Source organism: Nematostella vectensis, chromosome 2 (genome assembly GCF_932526225.1).
Source record: "Nematostella vectensis chromosome 2, jaNemVect1.1, whole genome shotgun sequence".
Taxonomy (NCBI): Eukaryota; Metazoa; Cnidaria; class Anthozoa; order Actiniaria; family Edwardsiidae; genus Nematostella; species Nematostella vectensis.
Genome location: NC_064035.1, coordinates 17,946,366 through 17,971,715, shown reverse-complemented (window position 1 = coordinate 17,971,715; position 25,350 = coordinate 17,946,366). Strand labels below are relative to the sequence as shown.

The 25,350-nt window shown below is 42.0% G+C and overlaps 2 protein-coding genes and 1 long non-coding RNA gene across 7 annotated transcripts in view; 1 reads left to right on the top strand and 2 right to left on the bottom strand.

Moving 5' to 3' along the window:
- The window catches only part of LOC116615717, a 28,524-nt gene extending 11,523 nt beyond the window's left edge, over nt 1–17,001 (bottom strand). For 2 of the 4 annotated variants that reach the window (XM_048724156.1, XM_048724158.1), the window contains exons 1-11: nt 14,028–14,166; nt 12,154–12,220; nt 11,690–11,889; nt 9,954–10,080; nt 9,539–9,685; nt 9,082–9,197; nt 7,160–7,234; nt 6,567–6,630; nt 4,900–4,932; nt 3,833–3,968; nt 1,161–1,248 (exon numbers count right to left, since the gene is read on the bottom strand). In XM_048724156.1, the coding sequence (XP_048580113.1) occupies nt 1,161–1,248; nt 3,833–3,968; nt 4,900–4,932; nt 6,567–6,630; nt 7,160–7,234; nt 9,082–9,197; nt 9,539–9,685; nt 9,954–10,080; nt 11,690–11,889; nt 12,154–12,220; nt 14,028–14,135 (1,161 nt within the window). In that variant the 5' untranslated portion in view covers nt 14,136–14,166. Of the gene's footprint in view, nt 1–1,160; nt 1,249–3,832; nt 3,969–4,899; nt 4,933–6,566; nt 6,631–7,159; nt 7,235–9,081; nt 9,198–9,538; nt 9,686–9,953; nt 10,081–11,551; nt 11,650–11,689; nt 11,890–12,153; nt 12,221–14,027; nt 14,167–16,488 lie in introns of those variants that run through there. The other 2 variants (XM_048724157.1, XM_048724159.1) reach the window with 2 other exon arrangements.
- Nucleotides 1,248–2,240, top strand: LOC125561065. Its single transcript, XR_007307078.1, has 2 exons — nt 1,248–1,645; nt 1,765–2,240. It is a non-coding gene; the product is annotated as an uncharacterized LOC125561065 (long non-coding RNA).
- Nucleotides 17,002–20,968: 3,967 nt separating the features above from the next.
- The window catches only part of LOC5508762 (serine/threonine-protein kinase tousled-like 2), a 40,256-nt gene continuing 35,874 nt past the window's right edge, over nt 20,969–25,350 (bottom strand). For both annotated transcript variants that reach the window (XM_048723914.1, XM_032377598.2), the window contains 8 exons: nt 25,300–25,343; nt 24,948–25,029; nt 24,250–24,270; nt 24,007–24,073; nt 23,063–23,253; nt 22,605–22,658; nt 22,396–22,503; nt 20,969–21,656 (listed from right to left, as the gene is read on the bottom strand). In XM_048723914.1, the coding sequence (XP_048579871.1) occupies nt 21,534–21,656; nt 22,396–22,503; nt 22,605–22,658; nt 23,063–23,253; nt 24,007–24,073; nt 24,250–24,270; nt 24,948–25,029; nt 25,300–25,343 (690 nt within the window). In that variant the 3' untranslated portion in view covers nt 20,969–21,533. The remainder of the gene's footprint in view (nt 21,657–22,395; nt 22,504–22,604; nt 22,659–23,062; nt 23,254–24,006; nt 24,074–24,249; nt 24,271–24,947; nt 25,030–25,299; nt 25,344–25,350) is intronic.

Below are 25,350 nucleotides of genomic sequence, written 5' to 3'. Positions count from 1 at the left end.
TTCCTAGCAACATGAGTCTTACGCGCGATCACATCTTAAGCATGTGAACCGGCAAAGGCTGTTAGGAAATCTTTTTGACCGAACATACCTTCCTTTTTCACGAACGCTGTGAAAATGATTTTTCAGAGAGTACGCTGGATTAAATCAACCGTTTCTGGGACATTTAAATGCATAGAGTGCGTGATTTTAGGCGTGGGGAACAACTTCCCCAGTAAACTTTCCACAGCTGATTCGCAATATAAAACAAAAATCAATCAGGAATCTGTGTTTACAACACACAATTCTCTTCCCATTCTATTTTAATGAAAAAGATACATCCATAACTTAATACTATTATATTCACACCGATATTGTGGTTATTAAGACATGTATCTCACAAATAAAAGATTTCAAGTCTTTATAATGAAGTAAATCTTTATTCCAGTGACAAGGGTTGCTTGAGTGACATGATTTTTGAACATTTGCGTGAAAAATTGTAGTTCATTCATCTAAAAATATTGAAGATCAAAGAGCCTTCTTGTATTAAAATACATAACATAGATTCTGATAATGCCTAGTATTCTACATCCCACCGAATTGCAAAGATAAAGAACTTTTTATGAGTCAGCCCGATGCATCTTGAATGAACTCCAAATTCGCCGTCTCCTCGACGTCTTCTCGTTCAATTATATAAATAACATCTAGATAACTTAACATCAGATAACTTAACAGATACCAGTACACCACCCTACGAGTAGCATTGTGATCATGAGCTATAAGGAGCAGCTAAAAGGATAAAAACAGGCAGCGAACGAAGTAAAAGGTGCAGAGGGAAAAAAGTTTGTTGTGAAAATGTACTATAGCTCGCGAGGTGCCCATAACCAAATATGGCGCGACGAACCATATATAGATGCTATGATTGACAAGCTCGCGCAATCTAAAAATAGCTTTCATGGACGACATCATGGGCCACGGGGATTCGTTCTCTTATATCATGGTCTCTTGTTAATACTCATTTTCGAATGGGCGGTTTTTCCCCTGGGATCCCCCCAATAACATTCTCAACTGAACATAACAAAAAAAAAATGCGCTTGTTTTACCTGTGGCAAAGGCAATGAATAGAAGGACATTGGATATTCGCTATAGGTCTTACTGCATGTTTATTTTTTATTCGTTCATACCGTGACATTCTCTGGTAAGAACACTTCGACTGTTTGTGGCAGTTGGATACAGGAAGTTGGGTAGAGGAAAGCCGTTCGATCAGAGAGACTGGAACAAATCAAACAGGCACGTATTAAAAGTGCTTTTGTATTTGCCCCCTCGCTGTCAGTGCACAGTAACGACACAATGTTAGTCGATTCGAAGGTCCCCCACGGTCCCAAGAAACCAAGAAAGGCAGGGGACATTGTAGGCCCGTGCAATCAGCGTAAGCATATTGCAGTCAACAGTCGTCTTCTTGGCGCAGCGATGCTGAAACCGCTTGTACATCATACTGATGAGAGCCGCAAAGTAGTTTGTTAACATTCATTCATCTTGTCAGCTGCGGCGACGGCAGCTTTACTGGCAATATGCTGCCGGGGATAGGAATGGGGATTTGCTATTTTCACTCTTTCTCCCAGAAGCAGGTGTGAGCAAGCGTTCTGGTCTTCTTCTTTGTTGTTTAACGGTGAGCTCGTACTTGCTTTTAATTCCTTCAGTATTCTTCGTTGTTCTCGGGAGATATTTTATTATATTATAAATCACGAATATCGTATAAAAATAAGAATAAACTGATCTGTTTCACAGAGATGAGCAAGAGTGAGCAAGAAATAAAGCTTTGGGCGAACAACGGAGAACAGATGTAAGCAGAGAGGAGCAAGAAATAACTTTTTGGCCGAACAACAACGAACAGGGTTGAGCAAGGAATAACTTTTTGGCCGAACATCAACGAACAGGGGTGAGAAAGGAATAACTTTTTGGTCAAACATCAACGAACAGGGGTGAGCAGGGAATAACTTTTTGGCCAAACATCAACGAACAGGGGTGAGCAAGTAATAACTTTTTGGCCGAACATCAACGAACAGGGGTGAGCAAGGAATAACTTTTTGGCCAAACATCAACGAACAGGGGTGAGCTAGTAATAACTTTTTGGCCAAACATCAACGAACAGGGGTGAGCAAGTAATAACTTTTTGGCCGAACATCAACGAACAGGGGTGAGCAAGGAATAACTTTTTGGCCAAACATCAACGAACAGGGGTGAGCAAGGAATAACTTTTTGGCCGAACAACAACGAACAGTGGTGAGCAAGGAATAACTTTTTGGTCAAACAACAACGAACAGTGCTGAGCAAGGAATAACTTTTTGGCCGAACAACAACGAACAGGGGTGAGCAAGGAATAACTTTTTGGCCAAACATCAACGAACAGGTGTGAGCAAGGAATAACTTTTTGGCCGAACATCAACGAACAGGGGTGAGCAAGGAATAACTTTCCGGCCGAACATAAACGAACAGGGGTCAAGGAATAACTTTTTGGTCAAACAACAACGAACAGTGCTGAGCAAGGAATAACTTTTTGGCCAAACAACAACAAACAGTGCTGAGCTAGGAATAATTTTTTGGTCAAACAACAACGAACAGTGCTGAGCAAGGAATAACTTTTTGGCCGAACAACAACGAACAGGGGTGAGCAAGTAATAACTTTTTGGCCGAACATCAACGAACAGGGGTGAGCAAGGAATAACTTTTTGGCCGAACATCAACGAACAGGGGTGCAAGGAATAACTTTTTGGCCGAACAACAACAAACAGTGCTGAGCTAGGAATAATTTTTTGGCCAAACAACAACAAACAGTGCTGAGCTAGGAATAATTTTTTGGTCAAACAACAACGAACAGTGCTGAGCAAGGAATAACTTTTTGGCCAAACAACAACAAACAGTGCTGAGCTAGGAATAATTTTTTGGTCAAACAACAACGAACAGTGCTGAGCAAGGAATAACTTTTTGGCCGAACAACAACGAACAGGGGTGAGCAAGGAATAACTTTTTGGCCGAACATCAACGAACAGGGGTGCAAGGAATAACTTTTTGGCCGAACAACAACGAACAGTGCTGAGCAAGGAATAACTTTTTGGCCAAACAACAACAAACAGTGCTGAGCTAGGAATAATTTTTTGGTCAAACAACAACGAACAGTGCTGAGCAAGGAATAACTTTTTGGCCGAACAACAACGAACAGGGGTGAGCAAGGAATAACTTTTTGGCCAAACATCAACGAACAGGGGTGAGCAAGGAATAACTTTTTGGCCGAACATCAACGAACAGGGGTGCAAGGAATAACTTTTTGGCCGAACAACAACGAACAGGGGTGAGCAAGGAATAACTTTTTGGCCAAACATCAACGAACAGGGGTGAGCAAGGAACAACTTTTTGGCCGAACATCAACGAACAGGGGTGAGCAAGGAATAACTTTCCGGCCGAACATAAACGAACAGGGTTGCAAGGAATAACTTTTTGGTCAAACAACAACGAACAGTGCTGAGCAAGGAATAACTTTTTGGTCAAACAACAACGAACAGTGCTGAGCAAGGAATAACTTTTTGGCCGAACAACAACGAACAGTGCTGAGCAAGGAGTAACTTTTTGACCGAACAACAACGAACAGGGGTGAGCAAGGAATAACTTTTTGGTCGAACAACAACGAACAGTGGTGAGCAAGGAGTAACTTTTTGGCCGAACAACAACGAACAGTGGTGAGCAAGGAGTATAGCTTTATTTAGCTTTGGTTATAAATAGGATTAACTATGGCATACTGCTGGCTGCCGCTGATTGCACGGGCCTTAGGAATGCCATTGTTGCGACAGGCACGACTTACATGTAATACATCAGCTGGTGACTCCAAGCCGAGCTGTTAAACGTGACGGTCACATTTACCGCAGTGGCATTCGCATGGCTGCGCTCGTGGACGAAAGTGCCGATAGGTGGGTGCTGGATGTTGGGAAGATCACTTCCTGAAATATCCGAAAAATCCCGACGATAAGATAGTTGTTGACTTAAAACCTTTTTCCCCTTAGCTCGAATTTTCACGCAATATCTATTCCCCGCTCCCGAAAACGAGCGTCATAGATCCGGAACGATTAAGACAACCACACCCCTCCTCCCCGCCTTACACCCCTCCCCCCACCTCACACCCCTCCTCCCCGCCTCATAACCCTTCTCACACCTCTCCTCCCCTCCTTCCCGCCTCACACCCCTCCCCCCGCCTCGCACCCCTCCCCCCACCTCGCACCCCTCCCCCCGCATCACACCTCTTCTCCCCCGCATCACACCCCTCCCCCCGCATCTCACCCCTCCTCCCCGCATCACACCCCTCCCCCCCGCATCACACCCCTCCCCCCGCATCACACCCCTCCTCCCCGCCTCACACCCCTCCTCCCCGCCTCATAACCCTTCTCCCACCTCTCCTCCCCTCCTTCCCGCCTCACACCCCTCCCCCCGCCTCACACCCCTCCTCTCCGCCTCACACCCCTCCTCCCCGCCTCACACCCCTCCCCCCGCCTCACACCCCTCCTCCCCGCCTCATGCCCTCCTCACACCTCTCCTCCTCTCCTCCCCGCCTCACACTCCTCCTCCCCGCCTCACACCCCTCCTCCCCGCCTCACACCCCTCCGCCCCGCCTCACACTATGATATAAACAGAGACAAAAAGAAAATTTTGTTGGTAAACCAGCGCGATATAAGTAGAAGTAAATTAGCAGGTTCCATGTTTGTGTAGCTTTGCCGGTTCACACGCTGAAGTTTTCAACATACAAAATGATCAAGGAAATCAAATCTTTTATTTTTTCTACTTCCGCTTTTGCTTTAGTTTATACACCGGCCCTAGCTCACTGCTATGCGTATACTAGCCGAGAATTGCCTACTGACCATCAAGGGGGCCACCTACCTGATTCACATGCACAGAAACCTTGGACACACTCTGACAAAGAAAATGAAAAAGCTGTCAGATCTTTTTCCATTGGCTGATTGGCGAAATCTTTGGATTTTATTGAATTTGGTAAATGAAGTATTAAGCTCTGTTTTTGGATTATCATTTCGAGATTTCTTTACATAATTTATTTATAAAAAATAGCAAAACAAGGTGTGGCTAAGAATGCCACTTGGGACCTGGGTAGTCAAGTCAGCATGCAGTGTACATGACACATTTGGGACCTGGGTAGTCAAGTCAGCATGCAGTGTACATGACACAGGGACCTGGGTAGTCAAGTCAGCATGCAGTGTACATGACACATTTGGGACCTGGGTAGTCAAGTCAGCATGCAGTGTACATGACACATTTGGGACCTGGGTAGTCAAGTCAGCATGCAGTGTACATGACACATTTGGGACCTGGGTAGTCAAGTCAGCATGCAGTGTACATGACACATTTGGGACCTGGGTAGTCAAGTCAGCATGCAGTGTACATGACACATTTGGGACCTGGGTAGTCAAGTCAGCATGCAGTGTACATGACACATTTGAGACCTGGGTAGTCAAGTCAGCATGCAGTGTACATGACACATTTGGGACCTGGGTAGTCAAGTCAGCATGCAGTGTACATGACACATTTGGGACCTGGGTAGTCAAGTAAGCATGCAGTGTACATGACACATTTGGGACCTGGGTAGCCAAGTCAGCATGCAGTGTACATGACACATTTGGGACCTGGGTAGTCAAGTAAGCATGCAGTGTACATGACACATTTGGGACCTGGGTAGTCAAGTAAGCATGCAGTGTACATGACACATTTGGGACCTGGGTAGTCAAGTAAGCATGCAGTGTACATGACACATTTGGGACCTGGGTAGCCAAGTCAGCATGCAGTGTACATGACACATTTGGGACCTGGGTAGTCAAGTAAGCATGCAGTGTACATGGCACATTTGGGACCTGGGTAGTCAAGTCAGCATGCAGTGTACATGACACATTTGGGACCTGGGTAGTCAAGTAAGCATGCAGTGTACATGACACATTTGGGACCTGGGTAGCCAAGTCAGCATGCAGTGTACATGACACATTTGGGACCTGGGTAGTCAAGTAAGCATGCAGTGTACATGACACATTTGGGACTGTGGTCCTTCCGTATTCTCTGGTTAGGTCGTAGAGACGGGAGGGACCGAACTCTCTCACTAACGTAAACCTGTATTATGAAAATACAAAACATCGGTGACAGTGCGTACACACTGACACGCATATACATATGATACATGCTTATTAGACAACGACTGTACGCGCGCTGTGATTGGCTAATTGATAGTCATGACTTTTTCTGTATTGCCTCAGAGGGCATTAGGAATTGCGTATTGACCTACGAAAACTTTTCATGTCAAAAATGGCATATAAAAATGCCGTAAGCCTCGGCGGTTACGCCAAAGCATCAGTTTCAAATTTCCCAGCATTTTCTCTCTAAGTTGAAAAAATAAACCATGGGCATTTCATCATATCTCACGATGTTAAGGCTTTATCTACATTTTCTTTTTTCTTTTTTTATTTCTGACCATAACGAATTTAATAAGCTTAATAATCCGTTTGCCCTACCCAAGAACAATCCACTTTTGTTTTCCTGTTCAGTACCTGGAATCCTGAATTCAGCAGATGTACGAAAGTACATTTCTTCAATCAGACGAAGAGCTGAAAACTGACCACAAAAACATTGAAATCAAGAAACCTTACCAAACAAGGAATCATATAAATAAATGAATAAATAAATAAATAAATAAATAACAAGAGGATAACACGATTTAAGGCCTAGAAATCGAGACGACCAAATACCAGGTAGTTGCCCAGTAGAGAAGTCTGATCGGGAAAGGGAATTATCATACATGACCATGTTACTTTAAATGGTATTTGGGCTATTTGTGTTTACTACTAACGTCACAAATTTTCCGTGCGCTTGCTTCAGGCTATTTAAAGCATTTCGCCAAAAAATATTGTTGTCGAATACGAGTGCCCAGGGTCTACATAACATTCAGGGAGATGTACCTATATGGAATATTTACATCCCAAGTAAGATACGAAAATATTGTTGACAAAAACGAGTGTTCAGGGTCTACATAACATGCAAGGAGATGTACCTTTATGGTATATTTACATCCAAAGTACAAGACAAACATTATTGTTGACAAATACGAGTGTTCAGGGTCTACATAACATGCAATGAGATGTACCTTTATGGTATATTTACATCCCAGGTACAACGAGCGCTCAAACTGATCTCTAGGTACATCTGTGTGATTAGCAAACTGGTGAAGAAGGCAACATGATGAGATGACATAAGCAAGTCAGTCAGGCAGAGTAGTACAGAAGCTGGGAGGTTGTAAGATAGGTAGGCACGTTGGTGGGTAGGATAGGTATGTACATTGGTGGGTAGGATAGGTAGGGACATTGTCGGGTAGGATAGGTGGGGACATTGGTGGGTAGGATAGGTAGGCACGTTGGTGGGTAGGATAGGTGGGGACATTGGTGGGTAGGATAGGTGGGGACATTGTCGGGTAGGATAGGTGGGGACATTGGTGGGTAGGATAGGTAGGCACGTTGGTGGCTATGATAGGTAGGGACGTTGGTGGGTATGATAGGTAGGGACGTTGGTGGGTAGGATAGGTAGGGACATTGGTGGGTAGGATAGGTGGGGACATTGGTGGGTAGGATAGGTGGGGACATTGGTGGGTAGGATAGGTGGGGACATTGGTGGGTAGGATAGGTAGGGACGTTGGTGGGTAGGATAGGTGGGGACATTGGTGGGTAGGATAGGAGGGGACATTGGTGGGTAGGATAGGTGGGGACATTGGTGGGTAGGATAGTTGGGGACATTGGTGGGTAGGATAGGAGGGGACATTGGTGGGTAGGATAGGTAGGGACGTTGGTGGGTAGGATAGGTGGGGACATTGGTGGGTAGGGTAGGTGGGGACATTGGTGGGTAGGATAGGTGGGGACATTGGTGGGTAGGATAGGTGGGGACATTGGTGGGTAGGATAGGTAGGGACATTGGTGGGTAGGATAGGTGGGGACATTGGTGGGTAGGATAGTTGGGGACATTGGTGGGTAGGATAGGTATGTCGTTGGTGGGTAGGATAGGTAGGGACGTTGGTGGGTAGGATAGGTAGGGAGGTTGGTGGGTAGGATAGGTAGGGACATTGGTGGGTAGGATAGGTAGGGACATTGGTGGGTAGGATAGGTGGGGACATTGGTGGGTAGGATAGGTGGGGACATTGGTGGGTAGGATAGGTGGGGACATTGGTGGGTAGGATAGGTGGGGACATTGGTGGGTAGGATAGGTAGGGACATTGGTGGGTAGGATAGGTGGGACATTGGTGGGTAGGATAGGTGGGGACATTGGTGGGTAGGATAGGTGGGGACATTGGTGGGTAGGATAGGTGTGGACATTGGTGGGTAGGATAGGTGTGGACATTGGTGGGTAGGATAGGTAGGGACGTTGGTGGGTAGGATAGGTAGGGACGTTGGTGGGTAGGATAGGTAGGGACGTTGGTGGGTAGGATAGGTAGGGACGTTGGTGGGTAGGATAGGTGGGGACGTTGGTGGGTAGGATAGGTAGGGACGTTGGTGGGTAGGATAGGTAGGGACGTTGGTGGGTAGGATAGGTAGGGACGTTGGTGGGTAGGATAGGTAGGGACATTGGTGGGTAGGATAGGTAGGGACATTGGTAGGTAGGATAGGTAGGGAAGTTGGTGGGTAGGATAGGTAGGGACGTTGGTGGGTAGGATAGGTAGGGACATTGGTGGGTAGGATAGGTGGGGACATTAGTGGGTAGGATAGGTAGGGACGTTGGTGGGTAGGATAGGTGGGGACATTGGTGGGTAGGATAGGTGGGGACATTGGTGGGTAGGATAGGTGGGGACATTGGTGGGTAGGATAGGTGGGGACATTGGTGGGTAGGATAGGTGGGGACATTGGTGGGTAGGATAGGTAGGGACATTGGTTGGTAGGATAGACAGGCGGGTTGATGGGTACAGGAGGCAGGCAGGTTGGTAAATATGGGAGGCAGACACAAAGTGGGTGTCGGGGTGGTGGGTAGGGGAGGCAGGTAGGCTGGTGGGTGTCGGGGGCATGAAGGGTTGATGGGTTTGCAAACCTTGTGGACGGTCCAGTAGAAGTCAGCAGGACGTCCCAGTTGGGAACATATTACGGGGTTGTCATTGTCGACAAGAACATAGACCTTGAAACTCTCCTTTAGGAGAGTGTGAATGTCTGTAAGAAAATAATAATTTGAATACTAAATAAACACGTCTAATGAATAAGTCTCTCTATGAACATATTTTTGAAAATGATTCTTTTAAAAGCTATTTTGGGATTTACTGTCAGTTCACATGAGAGATCCAAGGATATGGCGTCATCAGGGGCGCAACTAGATTTTTGCCAAGGGAACTCCACCAAAATCGACCCCAAACTTTCGTCATTATTTAACCTTCGTAATGATTTTGGAATGAACAGACAATGAAAACAATAAAAAAGGCAGCCCAACGGGGAGGGGAGTTAACATCGCTACCCTACCCCCCCGGTAGATCCGCTACTGGTGATGGTAAAAGTACCTTCAGGAAGCGTCCAATGAATAGCTGCCGTGATGAGCTGGTGCCTGCGTTCTGGTGCTAGACTCGCCCTGACGTGCACGCGCACGTGAGTGACAGGACAAGGGAACGACAGGTTGGATCCGTGTTGAATAGTGTCATCACACGTGCCTGGTCATTTGAACACAAAAAAAGGGCCGTGAGAGTATGTGACGCATGAGTTTGTGTTTTGTCATTTCCTCGCATTTTTCAACGTTCTCTTCCGAACTTCCCCCATCTCCCATACACACAGGCACGACCCGCTTAATGAAATGTTTTCTGGAAACTTTATTTTATGGAATAATTTACAAATAAAAGCGTTTACTCCGAACTTCTCCCTCCTCCCATACAAACACGCCCCCTATAACGCAATACAGTATTTTTTTAATAAACTACGCACTGTTGGTTTCATATAGGTCGCTGAATGCAGAAAAGCCTAGCGTGCCGTTCAAAGAGACAGCGGCAACTCTCATAGAATAGTTGGTCTGGGCTTCAAGCAGTGGACTTGTAAACCGGACACCGGACAACTGAAACAAAAGAAGGCACGGTTAAAAGGACAAATAAAACAAATGATGCAAAATAGGGAAACTAGAACAAGCAACCCACGGTAAACTGAACAAATGAAATAAATAGCGCACGGCAAACCGAAGAAATGAAATAAATAACGCACTGTAAACCGAAGAAATTAAATAAACAACGTACGGAACACTTAACAAATGAAATAAGTAGCGCACGGTAAACCGAAAAAATAAAATAAGTAGCGCACGGTAAACCGAACAAATGAAATAAGTAGCGCACGGTAAACCGAACACATATATAAATACGAAGTGCCAAATCAAGTATTTACGTCGACTAATTTAAGAAGAACGTGATACACTGACTGAGCCAGCTCTATGGTATGTCTATAAAAAGCCGCCGAGTTTCCGAGACAAAGAGGAAGGGACTTATCTTTTAAGCAAAACCGTCACCTGCACTTGGTATTTGAAAGGCGTTGAATAAAACACACAAAAAAGATAACACATTGAAACAAGAAAAATGTGAAAGGGGTGCGAGTGAGTTAAGCTTATATAGAATAATGGCACGAAGTCACCACACTAATATACAACTACAACTACCACCTTAACCATCTAATTTTATGTGTTGGTATCTTACAAGTCATGTAAAGCTAAGTTCAAACGGTGTATTATCCATGAGCCGTATTCAATGCAAATGCCTGCAAATGATGATGGAACAATCGACTTGATTCAAGTAAACCGGAGTGAACTAACAAATGATGCTATAAATGTTACAGATCAAGGAAAAGTGGACTTTTTGGAGTCTTTTTATAAACTCATAAAAAAACACTCTTCGTCACATCCTTCGTACAGTTTTAAATCTGTCACGCAATACTTCGCTATTAAATGCGCTAGCTCCGTGCCCCGTGATTTTGTGCCTCGAAACATATGCGATCTAAGCCAATAAATGTCAAATTTCTACGACTAAATTGCAAAGAACAAGTTTGTACTATGATATGCGGTATTATAGGTACAACTAGCAAAAAAACATGTCAGTCGAATGGCTAATGTCAAATGCCAACCCACCACTCACCGCTGCTTATGAGCATTGATTACTTGTCAGGGTAAAAAACGATAAAGTAAACAAATCGCATGGGTTATCCATTTATTTTCCTGTATTCAGTAAATATGACGAGAGTCATGGTATCTTTCGAAAGTAAAATTGACATATGACAATTGGCATTCTCCATTTTTGCGCAACGTTTTTGGAATATAAGATATTGATGTACATCTTGACCATCCTCGCTAAATCACGAGTATTTTTGTTGGACATGGTGCCTGCGGTCTGGTGCTAGTGAGGATTCGAGAACCGTCACTAATTGTACATATGCACGCAGCTAGGCTTTAGCTGTTAAAAAGTGAGGACGCGTCATTCCTTGTCATAGGATCAATTATGATATCTACGAATGCGCAAGTCTCTAAGTAGCACATATTGCCTACGTACCTGATGTACAAGCTGACTACGCAAGACTGTAGGAAAACTAAACATCAGTCGTGACGTCTGATGCTGTTTATGGTCTAAGCATATGATAAGAAGAATTATTTCAGTTCTTATGCCGTATAACGTCCTCTTATGTCTCACCATATGGTATCGCTGTACCACTGGTAGAATAACCAAAGGATCGCTTGCATTCATGTGCCGTATGACCTCTAAAACATAGCGCACTGGCGTCGAGGCATTCCATATTCCAGCAGTCCATCCGACCGTCAGCGTACGGTAAGTATGTGAGATAAAACGTGGGGGACTAGGTCGAGGTGGTATTGCCACGCTTGTATTAACCTCTGCAAAATGATCACAATAAAAAGATGTACATGTATTGAGAATACAAATGCGCAGTGTGCATCCCCCTTAAATAAATGGTACGCATGGTGAGCGTAAATAGTGGTATGGAGTATCGTCAAATATGATTCTTTTTCTATATGATATTTATGACTTCGCCCCCTCCCCTCCCCTCCCCTTCCACCCCCCCCCCCCCCCCCCTGGGTACGCGTACCCACATACACGTTTGCTTGACAGGAAAATGATTTACGGAGACGGCTATTTACCAGTGCGATTAGCCATGGCTTGGGTAAGGTCCATGCACGCTGCCCCACACACTTCTTCATCGGGAATCTGATCAATTCAACGTAAAAAAAATGATTACTGCTGAGTCGTTGGTAAATATTGACACTTTTTTATGGGCGCACACGGGAAAGGATTGACAATACAAACATACTGGCACGAGTTGTTGACATTGCAAAATGATTCTCCTTTTTCCTTCTTCCTCTACTCTTCTAAACCTCTAAGAGAAACTCCTTGTAAAGAAAACTGTCCCTTTGCTTGGGCTTTGTTTACACACGAGTCAGTTTAAGCTTTTTTCAAATCTCGTAAGAGCTGCATGTACAATAAGCGTTACTTTGCTTTGAATGCATGCCACCTGCGCGCGTGACTGTTAAGAAAAGGAAATTACAATTTTATTATAGTTTTACCGATTCAGATTTTGCTCCAAAGGGCCTCTTTTGAGCTTAATCATGATTATATGATCTTAACATCACTACAAAAAGCAGAAATCTCGGTATAAAAGGTTCTCCGAGGTTTGTACTTCGTATCCATTGTTTAAGACATCTATTAAATTGCTCACAAAAGACATTTTAAACATTGTTTATATTCAAGAGGTAATTCAACTAAACGAACTTATCTTACAACAAAAACTTGTTAAGGACAACAAAGTGATTATACACTGTACTGTAAAAGCTAACACACAGTACAATATCATGTGGGTAAAGCGGTGTAAGAAAACGAATATATAATAACTAATTTGCAATGTGGTTATGAAAACCCAAGGGCTAAGTAAAACGAGTTTCGACAAGTATGTTTTTTAAGTGATATAGAAAAGAGCTAAATTTGGAACAATTTTTAACTAAATGAAAATGTAAGGCTGGCTAAAAGGAATCGAATATGGCAATCCAACCGCCTAAAAGGGTATTGAATATGTGTGATATAATTAATATTGGAAGCGTGAACTTTTAACTACTGTTTTGACAGAGGGAGCAAATTGCAATTTAGTAAATGGAAAGCAATAGCTAACGGGTCTTTGACAAGTAACAGATGGCAAAATAGCAGAATTCGAGAGATGTGAAAGGCTAATAGTCGACAGAGGATTACGGCAATAGGGAGCTGGGAACACAGGCCATCTGACGAACCACAATCAATACGCAATCACAATATTACTATATGTCTATAGCCTTAAACATAAGATAGCCCTCGCGATGCAATCCCTGCTGGTGCCAACATTACTTAGACTAGTAGTAGATAGTGGGTGGGCTATTGCGCCAAACAAACGCGTCAGGAAAAAAGTCATTTTGGGCAAAAAAAATGACATGCATTTGCTTTGGTTTTATGACTGGGCATAGCTTGAGGCGAAATGGATTTGTTCTTAATAATGACATCTATAGTAATAAGATGAGTAAAGGGCTGTAGGCTAAGAAAAATCAGAACAATCTAAACGATAGATTTATTTCTTAGGACAGATTTCAGATAGAAAAAAATCAATATTGGACGATTCGGGAAAATTGTTTTTAGAAAGTTAATCCAGGGTAAGCGCCTGATATTTCCCCAAATTTGGATTATCATTGAATTTGCTATCGTATATTGCAAATAGGTATGGCGTGAAATCAAATGAAAGATCAGGGGGTGAATCAATACTAGGTATTTTCTTTGTCACCAGCTCTGATAATACGTCTATTACATGAAAACACAATGTCAAGAATTAGCATAGCTAGAAAAAACGGGGATAAAAGTCGTAGATTTCCTGACGTCTCGAATACTGGATGTAAATTAAGCTTTTCAGAGCGCGCGCGCGCCGAGTGGCAGATTTTCAGTAAAGTCGAGGTAATGTGTTTATCCGCATTATTGCTATAGACAACGCTTCTAATCCCACCTTTAGCAGACACCGGCGAGAGCACCATGGAAAATGACTGGCAGTCGGCGAAAACAGGGCAGCTAAGAGGATGAACAAGACAAAAGCGAAACACACCACTGTCATCATCGACGCTAGAAATAAAACAAGCGGAATTAATCAATAATATAGCTACTCTAACTCCACACAAAGACATCCTCAAAACGATGAAAAAAGACATTAAGAATCTAAAAAAATCAAATCGTTTGTTTGTTAAAACTGCGCAATTCTTACAATATCAGATGACGATCTTGTTGCAGCAAGTCTCACAGGCGAAAAAGAAATTATAAAAAGTATTCTGAAAATAAAAGGGAGGTTAATAGGGAAACATTCAATTTCAAATGTCAAAGCGAAGAAGAACTCACTCGATTTGATGGGTAGACAGAATGACCCCGGCATGCCATAGGAACCTAAACAAATATCAACACACAATACCAAACGAAATAAAAAGATGGCAAAAACCCAATCCGCCACAGTCCATGATAAAAACAGCCTTGTTTTGGCAGTCGTTACGTCTTGTCGCGCGCGCGAGTTTCTACTGTTTGCGATAATGTATTTTATGCATTTCCCGTTTTTGTGTCAGAGAAAGCAAACAGAGAGACAAAGTGTAGCGAAGGGCTGGCTGTCTCACAGATATGCGATAGCACGATAATGTGCCCCCTCTAAAGGACAGGAAGGATACAAGCGATTAATCATTCCTCCTGATATGGGAGAGTAATTAATTCTGTCAGCGAGTTAGCCTGGTACGCCAGTGGCGTCATGTCTAAATGACGTCAAATTGTAACGTCAGTACGTAATGCACCTCAAACGATGGAGCATCCCATTCATGACATGTAACCAAGCATATCTCTCTCTACTATTCAACCAGCCTACAGCCCACCAGCCAAGTAGGAAATGGCGGGCGGGCAGATGAAATACCAAAGAAATCGAAGAAATACCAAAGAGACGAAAGAAATACCAAAGGGATTGATACCTCTAAAAGGCGACCACTTTCAAAAGTCCCGAATTAGCGAGTGTGGTTAATGAATAGACGTACCACTCAAGGCATGCCAACATGAAGGGGAAATCCCAGACAAACGAAAGACAGCTAGGCTAGAGTGTCCGTCTCCATTATAAAGAGGTTGTTTTGTTGAGCACACATTTGCTCGCAATCATCGAAGGACCATGTATCGAGTAATGTAATGTAATCCTACAAAAATACCAGTTTACACCAATTTAATTTGAGACTTCAGAGAAAAAAAACAACCTTTTTTTAAATTCCTACTTATCCGTGAATTAGTAATATTGAGCGGGCATGGGATAACGAAGCTGATCGTTATCACCGAAAAGCACCAATCACAAACACGCGCAGCGGTTTAATATCATGCGCTTCACCACCGAAAAGCACCAATCATAAACAAGCGCAGCGGTTTAATATCATGCGCTTCACCACCCAAAAGCACCAATCATAAACGAGCGCAGCGGTTTTAATATCATGCGCTTCACCACACAAAAGCACCAATCATAAACAAGCGCAGCGGTTTAATATCATGCGCTTCACCACCCAAAAGCACCAATCACGAACAAGCGCAGCGGGTCAATATCATGCGCTTCACCAACAAAATAGCACCAATCATAAACAAGCGCAGCGGTTTAATATAATGCGCTTCACCACCCAAAAGCACCAATCATAAGCGAGCGCAGGGGTTTAATATCATGCGCTTCATCACCCAAAAGCACCAATCACAAATAAGCGCAGCGGGTTAATATCATGCGCTTCACCACCCAAAAACACCAATCATAAACAAGCGCAGCGGTTTAATATCATGCGCTTCACCACCCAAAAGCACCAATCACAAACAAGCGCAGCGGGTCAATATCATGCGCTTCCCCACTTAAAAGCACCAATCACAAACATGTGAAAGTAACTTTGCTTTCCAGATTTGGACGATAACAAGGATTCATTGAAATTCCTCATTTCAATTATTATTTAACTTAATAAAGATTTATGTCTAAGAAAATTTAAAAAAGAGTAATCGAATTCGAAGGTAGATCGCAAATTCATTTCATCGAAGCAAAAAGTTTAAAGCTGAAAACAATGTGGAAAGAATAAATGATAAGATTTGACATCAGATAAAAAAGGAGTTGAAGTTTTGCGAAATAGAGTTTAAATGACATATTAGAAAATATAACATATATATAAAAAAAGGGAAGAGAAAGGTTTTTATCGACTAAAAACTGAGGGGAAGTGAAGAACGAGGCCCAAACCGTCATATCTAGATATCAGTCGAAAAGTATACAAGTAAAAGAGATCAAAGATTTTACTTGTGCTAGATTCGACTAAATGACAAACACTTGCTTCCCCTTGTTATAACGAAACGCAGGTCTTCTGATCTACACGTACATCATTTCAAAACAGATCACTTCAATCCTTAGCTTATTCATCCTTCAATAAAACACTTACCTGGATCGCCTTAATTCCGAGAAAGCAGTTGTCAACGTGAAGGTGATAATCCTTGCAATAACTCGCAAGCGTGATATTATCACAATCCTGATACGCTCTAAATATATCACATTCAGCCCAATCCACGAGCAAGCTGCTAAACATAATTCGCGAACGAGCGCAATTTCACATTAATATCCCACTAATCTAATTTCGCATCCTGAGGTTTACGTTTTCAACTTGTTTTTAATAAGCCCAATTATATCTATTTCCTTTTCCTAATATTAATCGAGCGCTCCTGGATTGAAAAGGAATCGTGGAGAGATGCAATCTTGGGGCTGGTTTAATAACTATTGTATTGCTCTCTACTAATTCATTATGTCACATTGAGATCCCATATTATTCTAGTAAATACCTGAAATTAATTAACCCACTGTGGTTATGATGACTTCCGGTAAACAACCGAATTTCCCTGTTAATCAACAATGCTTTCCCCTCTAAAAAAACTAACTTAAACTTAACAATTCCTTTATAAAGCAAAGTTTTCGTGATTTCTTAATAACCGTTTTTCTATGAGGTGATAAGATTGAAGAAGAAATGCACGTTTAATTTAGTTTCTTAATAAACGCACGGTGCGATGTCAAGAAATATACCAGTATGCGACAAGTGTAGAATCTTAGTTCATTAAAAGAGCAAACACGCTCACTAGATAAGAGCAGAAAGCTAAGAAACATTAACCGATCTCGCAAGACTTGTAAGAAAACCACAGCAAGGACTAAGAAGGTGACAGTCAACACAGGCTCAAGAGCTTGTTGGACCATTCTGTATTATTTTTGCGATAACAGGATACAAATTCTCCATGATTTTTTTTTAGAATTTTGTTGTCACGATAAATGTTAGTCGATGTCGCAATGAAAGCGGAAGGAAAGCATAGCAATCGAACTTGTATGAGATCACAATTCTTATCTTTGGATAAGCAATTACTCTCATTATTATAAATAAACAGGTACATCTATTTCTAAACAAACCTAACAAAAAAGCTCATCAAATGCAGGGAAACATAGGCGGTGAGAATTTCCACATAGTATATTATTCACGATTACTCGAAAGCGTTACTGGAAATCAAAAGCCGGCCCTTTTCTTCCACGGGTAAAAAATTACATTTAAAATTAGTTAAGATCGTCATCCTTATTATTGTAATAATGCAAGCTTGCAATTCAAGCATTTTAGTATGTCTGGTATTGACGGGAATGAGAAAGTATTTCTAACCAAAATGTATTGGCCACTCAAAGTAAGCGCTACTTGAATTCGAAAAACAGTCACTGCATGAATATAGAAACATTCAATAAATGCACCAAAAGCGAGGCAATTCTCCAAGCACGATAATCATATAGATCGCGCCCCAGCTACTCTAGGCCTAAAAAGGTGTTTATATGCTAACACACTTACCAATTACTAAACCGGATTTTTTAAAGTTAAAGGAAAAGAGTTAAGGCCAAGGCCGAATGCTGCGCACCTGCTTAAAGTCTCAAGGAAAGATCAAAACAAGCAGCCTTCGGCTAAAGGCAACCCTGCAAGAACACTCGTCAAAAGGACCGGCATCCAGCTTAATCAAACAGGTTTAGGTTTTATCTGCACTTATCAACAACAAAACCAACTATTATATTATAGTTGAATAAAAGAAGAAGGGACGAAAAAGTAATTACGTTCACCAGCTTTAAGTCGGGGTTAACATTCGAGGCTTAACCCTTTCACTCCTGGGTACTTTTGAGCAAAATTGTAGATTTTGACAGACTGAAAACAGAAACCTCCCCCTATTTTAAGTCCAACACTACAAGTTATGTTAAGCTATCGCTGACCCAAGACGGTATGCCTTGAAGTTTCCAACAATGCACTGCGGTGTCTTTTCTTTCTAGCGACGGCACTGCTACAGCCTGTTGCTTACAACAGTTTTGCTTCTTGTAATTTGCTTAAAGAGTGCCTTAGGACATCATGAAGTCTATTTGGGCATAATTAATGTTGTGCTTTTGGATGTTTGCACGCTGAGGTTGATTCAATGGGGTAGTTCCTTGTTTGAGTTTCACCGAGAAATGAATTTTCTAGTGAATGGCCTCATACTCTCCAATGTGGAACAGCTTTGCTACCCAACCTCATTAAAAACAATTCAGGCTTATTCTGGGTTCCTTGGACCTCGGAATGTTTTGTTTGGCTTTGGGGCAAAGAGACTTAAAAAAACTGTTATGATTATGGGGGAGATTGCCCGCCTGTCTGTGAAGATGTTTTCAAGACTCCCATGATGCGGTGCAGGCATGCAATATAGCCTAAAGATGGCGACTCGCTTTTAATGGAGGTTTTATCATTGATTATTGTGGCTGATGGCTGTAAAATGGGACCTGATGGAGCACACTAAAAGGTATAAATTTGTGACTTGATCTGTGTTTGCTTGTCTTTATTTGTAGTTTGGAATTTTGTGTCTTTTTTGGTAGAAGTGTTTCTGAGTTTAAGCATTTGTTTACAAATTGGTCAGAAATCAAGGTTGATATTTTGACAAGTCAATTCTACTAAATTGCTTAGATGTGCTTTTGAAGGTCGTCTATGCCTTGGATGAATTCATGAGTATCCGGGTCTGGTAATGTTTAGTTTGCATTTCTGACGTTTTGGAGTTGGGCCTATATTTTACGGACGTCTGGGGGCGTTATAGTAATGGAAGACTTAATAACCTTTCGCACAAGCGGTCCATTTGCCTCTAGAGCCTTTAGAGCCTTAGAAAGACATAAGGCACGACTGGATTATTTTAATACATAACAAACACCTGAATCCGCCAAAGTTTATCGAAAGTGTCAATCAAAACTTTTAAAATACGCAAAATTACAACATAAGTAAATATGGCTGTCTCTAGGGTCTTCTACACCTGAAGTCTAAAAAATAATGCACACTTAAAATAAATCTGGTAGAAAACAGGCTAAGTCAATATGGTGGACAACATGGTCATCTACACCTGAAGTCAATATGGTGGACAAAATGGTCATCTTCACCTTAAGTCGATATGGTGGACAACATGGTCGTCTTCACCTGAAGTCAATATGGTGGACAACATGGTCATCTACATCTGAAGTCAATATGGTGGACAAAATGGTCATCTACACCTGAAGTAAATATGGTGGACAAAATGGTCATCTACACCCTAAGTCAATATGGTTGACAACATGGTCATCTTCACCTGAAGTCAATATGGTGGACAAAATCTTCACCTGAAGTCAATAATGTGGACCAAAATGGCATCTACACCTGAAGTCAATAATGTGGACAAAATGGCATCTACACCTGAAGTCAATATGGTGGACAACATGGTCATCTTCACCTGAAGTCAATATGGTGGACAACATGGTCATCTTCACCTGAAGTCAATATGGTTGACAACATGGTCATCTTCACCTGAAGTCAATATGGTGGACAACATGGTCATCTACACCTGAAGTCAATATGGTGGACAACATGGTCATCTTCACCTGAAGTCAATATGGTGGACAACATGGCATCTACACCTGAAGTCAATATGGTGGACAACATGGTCATCTTCACCTGAAGACAATATGGTGGACAACATGGTCATCTTCACCTGAAGTCAATATGGTGGACAACATGGTCATCTTCACCTGAAGTCAATATGGTGGACAACATGGCATCTACACCTGAAGTCAATATGGTTGACAACATGGTCATCTTCACCTGAAGTCAATATGGTGGACAAAATGGTCATCTACATCTGAAGTCAATATGGTGGACAAAATGGTCATCTACATCTGAAGTCAATATGGAGGAAAACATGGTCATCTACACCTGAAGTAAATATGGTGGACAAAATGGTCATCTACACCTGAAGTCAATATGATGGACAAAATGGTCATCTACACCTTAAGTCAATATACTGGACAACATGGTCATCTTCACCTGAAGTCAATATGGTTGACAACATGGTCATCTTCACCTGAAGTCAATATGGTGGACAACATGGTCATCTACACCTGAAGGCAATACGGTGGACAACATGGTCATCTACACCTGAAGTCAATATGGTGGACAACATGGTCATCTTCACCTGAAGTCAATATGGTGGAAAACATGGCCATCTACACTTGAAGTCAATACGGTGGAGAACATGGCATCTACACCTGAAGTCAATATGGTTGACAACATGGTCATCTTCACCTGAAGTCAATATGGTGGACAAAATCTTCACCTGAAGTCAATAATGTGGACCAAAATGGCATCTGCACCTTAAGTCAATAATGTGGACAAAATGGCATCTACACCTGAAGTCAATATGGTGGACAACATGGTCATCTTCACCTGATATCAATAATGTGGACAAAATGGCATCTACACCTAAAGTTAACATGGTGGACAACATGGCATCTACACCTGAAGTCAATAAGGTGGAAATCATGGCCATCTACAAATGAATACAACATGGTGGACAACAAGGTCATCAACGGTTATATACATATTCACTTGTTTTTATTTTTGTGTCGATATAATACAAAGAAGCAATGCTGTCAATCTACAAATAGCGTAGTGTCCATAATATTCTTCTATCGCTTGTCTGTGGTTTCCATATGAAAAGTATCTGACTTAGTAGTACATTAATAACTTGGTTTTGAAGAAGGGGTTAAATTTTTACAATTCATTGTAAGATGAATTAATTGATTTCCAAGTTAAATCCCCAAAGTATCATAAATCTTTTTCTGCTCTATAGGAAAACAGCATTTTAATCAAACAGCGAAGCTATCATCAAAGCCAGGACTCGCTATAAATTCCCGTGGAGGGGACTAGAGAACAAAACGTGAAATGTTCGCACAAGGATCACATCAGTAGGAAATATTTCTACCTGAGTCTGTTGAGATATATAATGTTAAAGCATTACCAGCCTCAACTCAACCAACATTCAATCCATCATAGACCAATGCTGTCTGCTGCACGTGACCATGAGCACGTGACCATGACACGGATAGCACGTGCTAGCCAAGGAAGGAAGGTAGTGATCAAAGTGTGTCATGGAGTTGTTGTCACGAAGACGACGCAGCTGTGCTGGTTTTCTTGCTCGTAGGCTTCAGGTAAACATCATCGCACAATGTGAGTACGTCTGCACGGTCATCTTTGCGATAAGCCAAGCAACGTCTGATAAAATTCTTAAAGAACAACAAAGGTCAGGTCAGTCTTCAAAGTCAGTCAACTCTTCGAGGCAAGCTATAACAAGGCAACAAGAATAAGACGAAGCCGTGTCCCACACCGTCCGAAATCAAACAAAAGTTTGGAGAAGAACATAGAGTACCAGTCAAATAACGACTTGCACTTGGGTGTGATTTAATCTAGCATGGTGTCTGGGCCCAAGAGAAACGCAATTCTCAAACGCAATTCAAGCCATGCAAGTAAAGATGCAACACACACCTTAATCGAGAATCCATGACTGCAATCGTACACAAGCCATTATTGCCGATACAATTAATGCCCAAGATTGACTGTTGTGTAGTTGTCTAAATACTAGTCCAAATTGCAAAACGAGCCACATAACTCATAATACTTCAATGACCAAACGTGCTATCACTAATGGTTAGTTTAGAATCCCCGATCCCCGACAAAAGGCACGACCATTAATTTGTTGTTATTATCCCCTAACCAAAATCTATCGGAATCAGCAATTGGTAGTTTTGATTCCCCTACAAAAGGTTGAGTCAACACTAAGACTTCCCACCCCCGAGGCTGGGTACCCCTGTTGTGTGGATCCTTCCAATGATTGTAGGCAATGTGGAAACCTCACAACTGGTAACCCAGCATAGACTACGTCAGACAACTATGGAATAACCTGTCTCTATTTGTGACTACCCTAACTGTACACGCATTGGAATTGGAATAAATTTCTGTTCCTACCTTGGCCTCTGAGCTGACCACTGGCTTAGCAGGGAACTCTACCTCGCGGGCCTTGAGAATAGTCCGGTTCTCCAAAATGGACGCTTGGGTTTGATCGTGGCCAAACGGCTATCAAAACGAAAAAAAAACACCTCAATACACAAAGGAATTGTCTAAATAATTTAATGAACATCAGGATCTTCTCGTGAGGTCAGACATATTGACCGTACCTTTCGCCCATACAACATCTGGTAAAATATAACTCCGACCGACCAAACATCCACCTAGAATAATAGAATGAGAGCGTTCAGATGTTAGGAGACACGTCGAGGCCATGAGTGTTGGTCACGTGTTAAACCCAGTCACACTTTCTGACTGAATTGAATATCACAGTAAAATGCAAATACATATGCCATATGCATAAAACATTGATTGTTGAACTAAGCACGCACTAGTCACTTATTAACCTTGGTACAAGCAATATAGTATCCACACTGAATTTGTATTGCGAGGAATAAAAATCGCAAAAATGTGAGAAAGTAACAAAGCACGAAAATAATCTCCACCCTAAAAGTTACAGTAGAATTATGTACCTTTGAGAATATCTGGGAGAACTGAAGAACCCCCGATTGTCAAACTGCTGCATATTACTCAAATACACACAAGCACGGGGAAATAACAGACATACCTTTGAAGATATCTTGGGGGGTTCTTTGCCGACCACAAAGCATTCAGGGGGGAGGTACCAGTAGGTGCCAGCACCTTGTGAGGTCAGCTCCATGCTGTCATCCTCGTCAGACTCGAAAATCTTGCTCAATCCGAAGTCGGTGATTTTTGTCTCACCGCTGAATGCTCCGGTTCCAACAAGCAATATATTGCCTGTGGAGTATAAGTTCGGCGTTAAATGGGGCGACTCATCAGCCCCGACCATCTCACCTTAAGAGGGCGTTACATTAGGGAACATTCCATTAAAAGACTTTATAGCCTATGTCTCAACATCAAATTAGGAGAGCAGAGTTTATGATCAAAGAACTATGAAAAACAGATAAGTATACGTTTTAAGAAACTGTTTCCCAAGACAAACCCTGCACCAAACAGTGAATTGATGCAAGGAGTACAAATCAATTTAGATAAGCACTTGGAAGGGATTTGATCTAGCATGGTGTCTGGGCCCAAGAGGAACATGATCCTCAAACGCAATTCAAGCCCTGCATGTGAAGTCACAACATTGGACAACAATGGACGCCATTCAGGCTAGATAGGTAGACATAACAGTGAACGTTTACAGGCATAAATCTAGCTAGCGCATTATGTATAATCATGATTGTTTTTGTCTGAGAACAGTAAAGTAGCATACCCAGGTCACAGCACACAAGTAGCATACCTAGTCTGTGGTACAAACAATTCAAGGTGTGCGCGACCCATTGTACACCAAGGCCATGGTACACCCAGTCAGTGGTGCACCCATCCCATGGCATACCCAGTCTATGTTATACCCAACCAATGGTACACCTAGTCTATTGTCTACCCTGAAGGTGCCTAGTACAATCTATCTTGTGTTTCTCTGAGTGATTTGGTCTTAAGCTTTGGGTAGTTTACTTAGAGCTTGTCCAACACGTCTAACTAACCCACCTGGTTTTAAATCGTAATGGATAACAGGGGGCTTGATTTCATTTAGATACTTCAATGCGCGAACAGTCTAAAAGGAACAGCATAAGTACAATAAGAAATCGGATTTGGTACTAAAGGCTACAGGTTAAAAAGGGGTTCAAGTATCAAACCAAGCATTTAAGAAATTTTGGTGAATTACAGTATAAAACAATGAATAATGCCTACTTCTTAAAACATTTTATAACCCAGAAAGCATTTGCCTACCTGCATAACAATGCACTTTGCCTGAAAGAAAAAAAGTAAAACTCAGGGCTATGGTGAGTAATACATGGACTCACATCCAACAAACAATAGAAATATTGCAGAATATTTTTTTGTGTTGCTTACCTTAATTTTAGGAACAGTACCATATACAGTAGCTATTCCCTCTTTCAGAAACAGTCAAGTGTTGCTTACCTCTCTTTCAGGGACAGTCTTGTGTTGCTTACCTCTCTTTCAGGGACAGTCTTGTGTTGCATACCTCTCTTTCAGGGACAGTCTTGTGTTGCTTACCTAGTCTTGTGTTGCTTACCTCTCTTTCAGGGACAGTCAAGTATTGCTTGCCACTCTTTCAAGGACAGTTTTGTGTCGCTTACCTCTCTTTCAGGAACAGTCATGTGTTGCTTACCTCTCTTTCAGGAACAGTTATGTGTTGCTTACCTTTCTTTCAGGAACAGTTTTTTTGTTGCTTACCTCTCTTTCAGGGACAGTCTTGTGTTGCTTACCTAGTCTTGTGTTGCTTACCTCTCTTTCAGGGACAGTCTTGTGTTGCTTACCTAGTCTTGTGTTGCTTACCTCTCTTTCAGGGACAGTCTTGTGTTGCTTACCTCTCTTTCAAGGACAGTCTTGTGTTGCTTACCTCTCTTTCACGGACAGTCTTGTGTTGCTTACCTCTCTTTCAAGGACAGTTTTTTGTTGCTTACCTCTCTTTCAGGGACAGTTTTGTGTTGCTTGAGAAGGAAGTCTAAGTCATTCCCATCACAGTATTCCAGCACAGTACAGAACCTATGACATAAATAATACCATTTGAGATCTTAAAAAGTAACAACTTCAAGTTGTAATGCTTAGTGAAATATCCCTTCATTATGTTCTGCTTTTGCCAAGCACTACACTGAAACAAAGAACCAATTTTCTGTCAAGTTCTCAGACAATCAAGGATTAACAAAAAGCTGGATCTGTTGAAGTAACTGCATATAATATATATTTTATTTTAATCATCTTTCAGTACTTTAATGCATGTTTTTTGCAATAGATGAAAGTAAAACATAAACTTACGATTCAACATCGATCTCGAAAACATCATAGAGTTGGACTATTCTCTGAAAA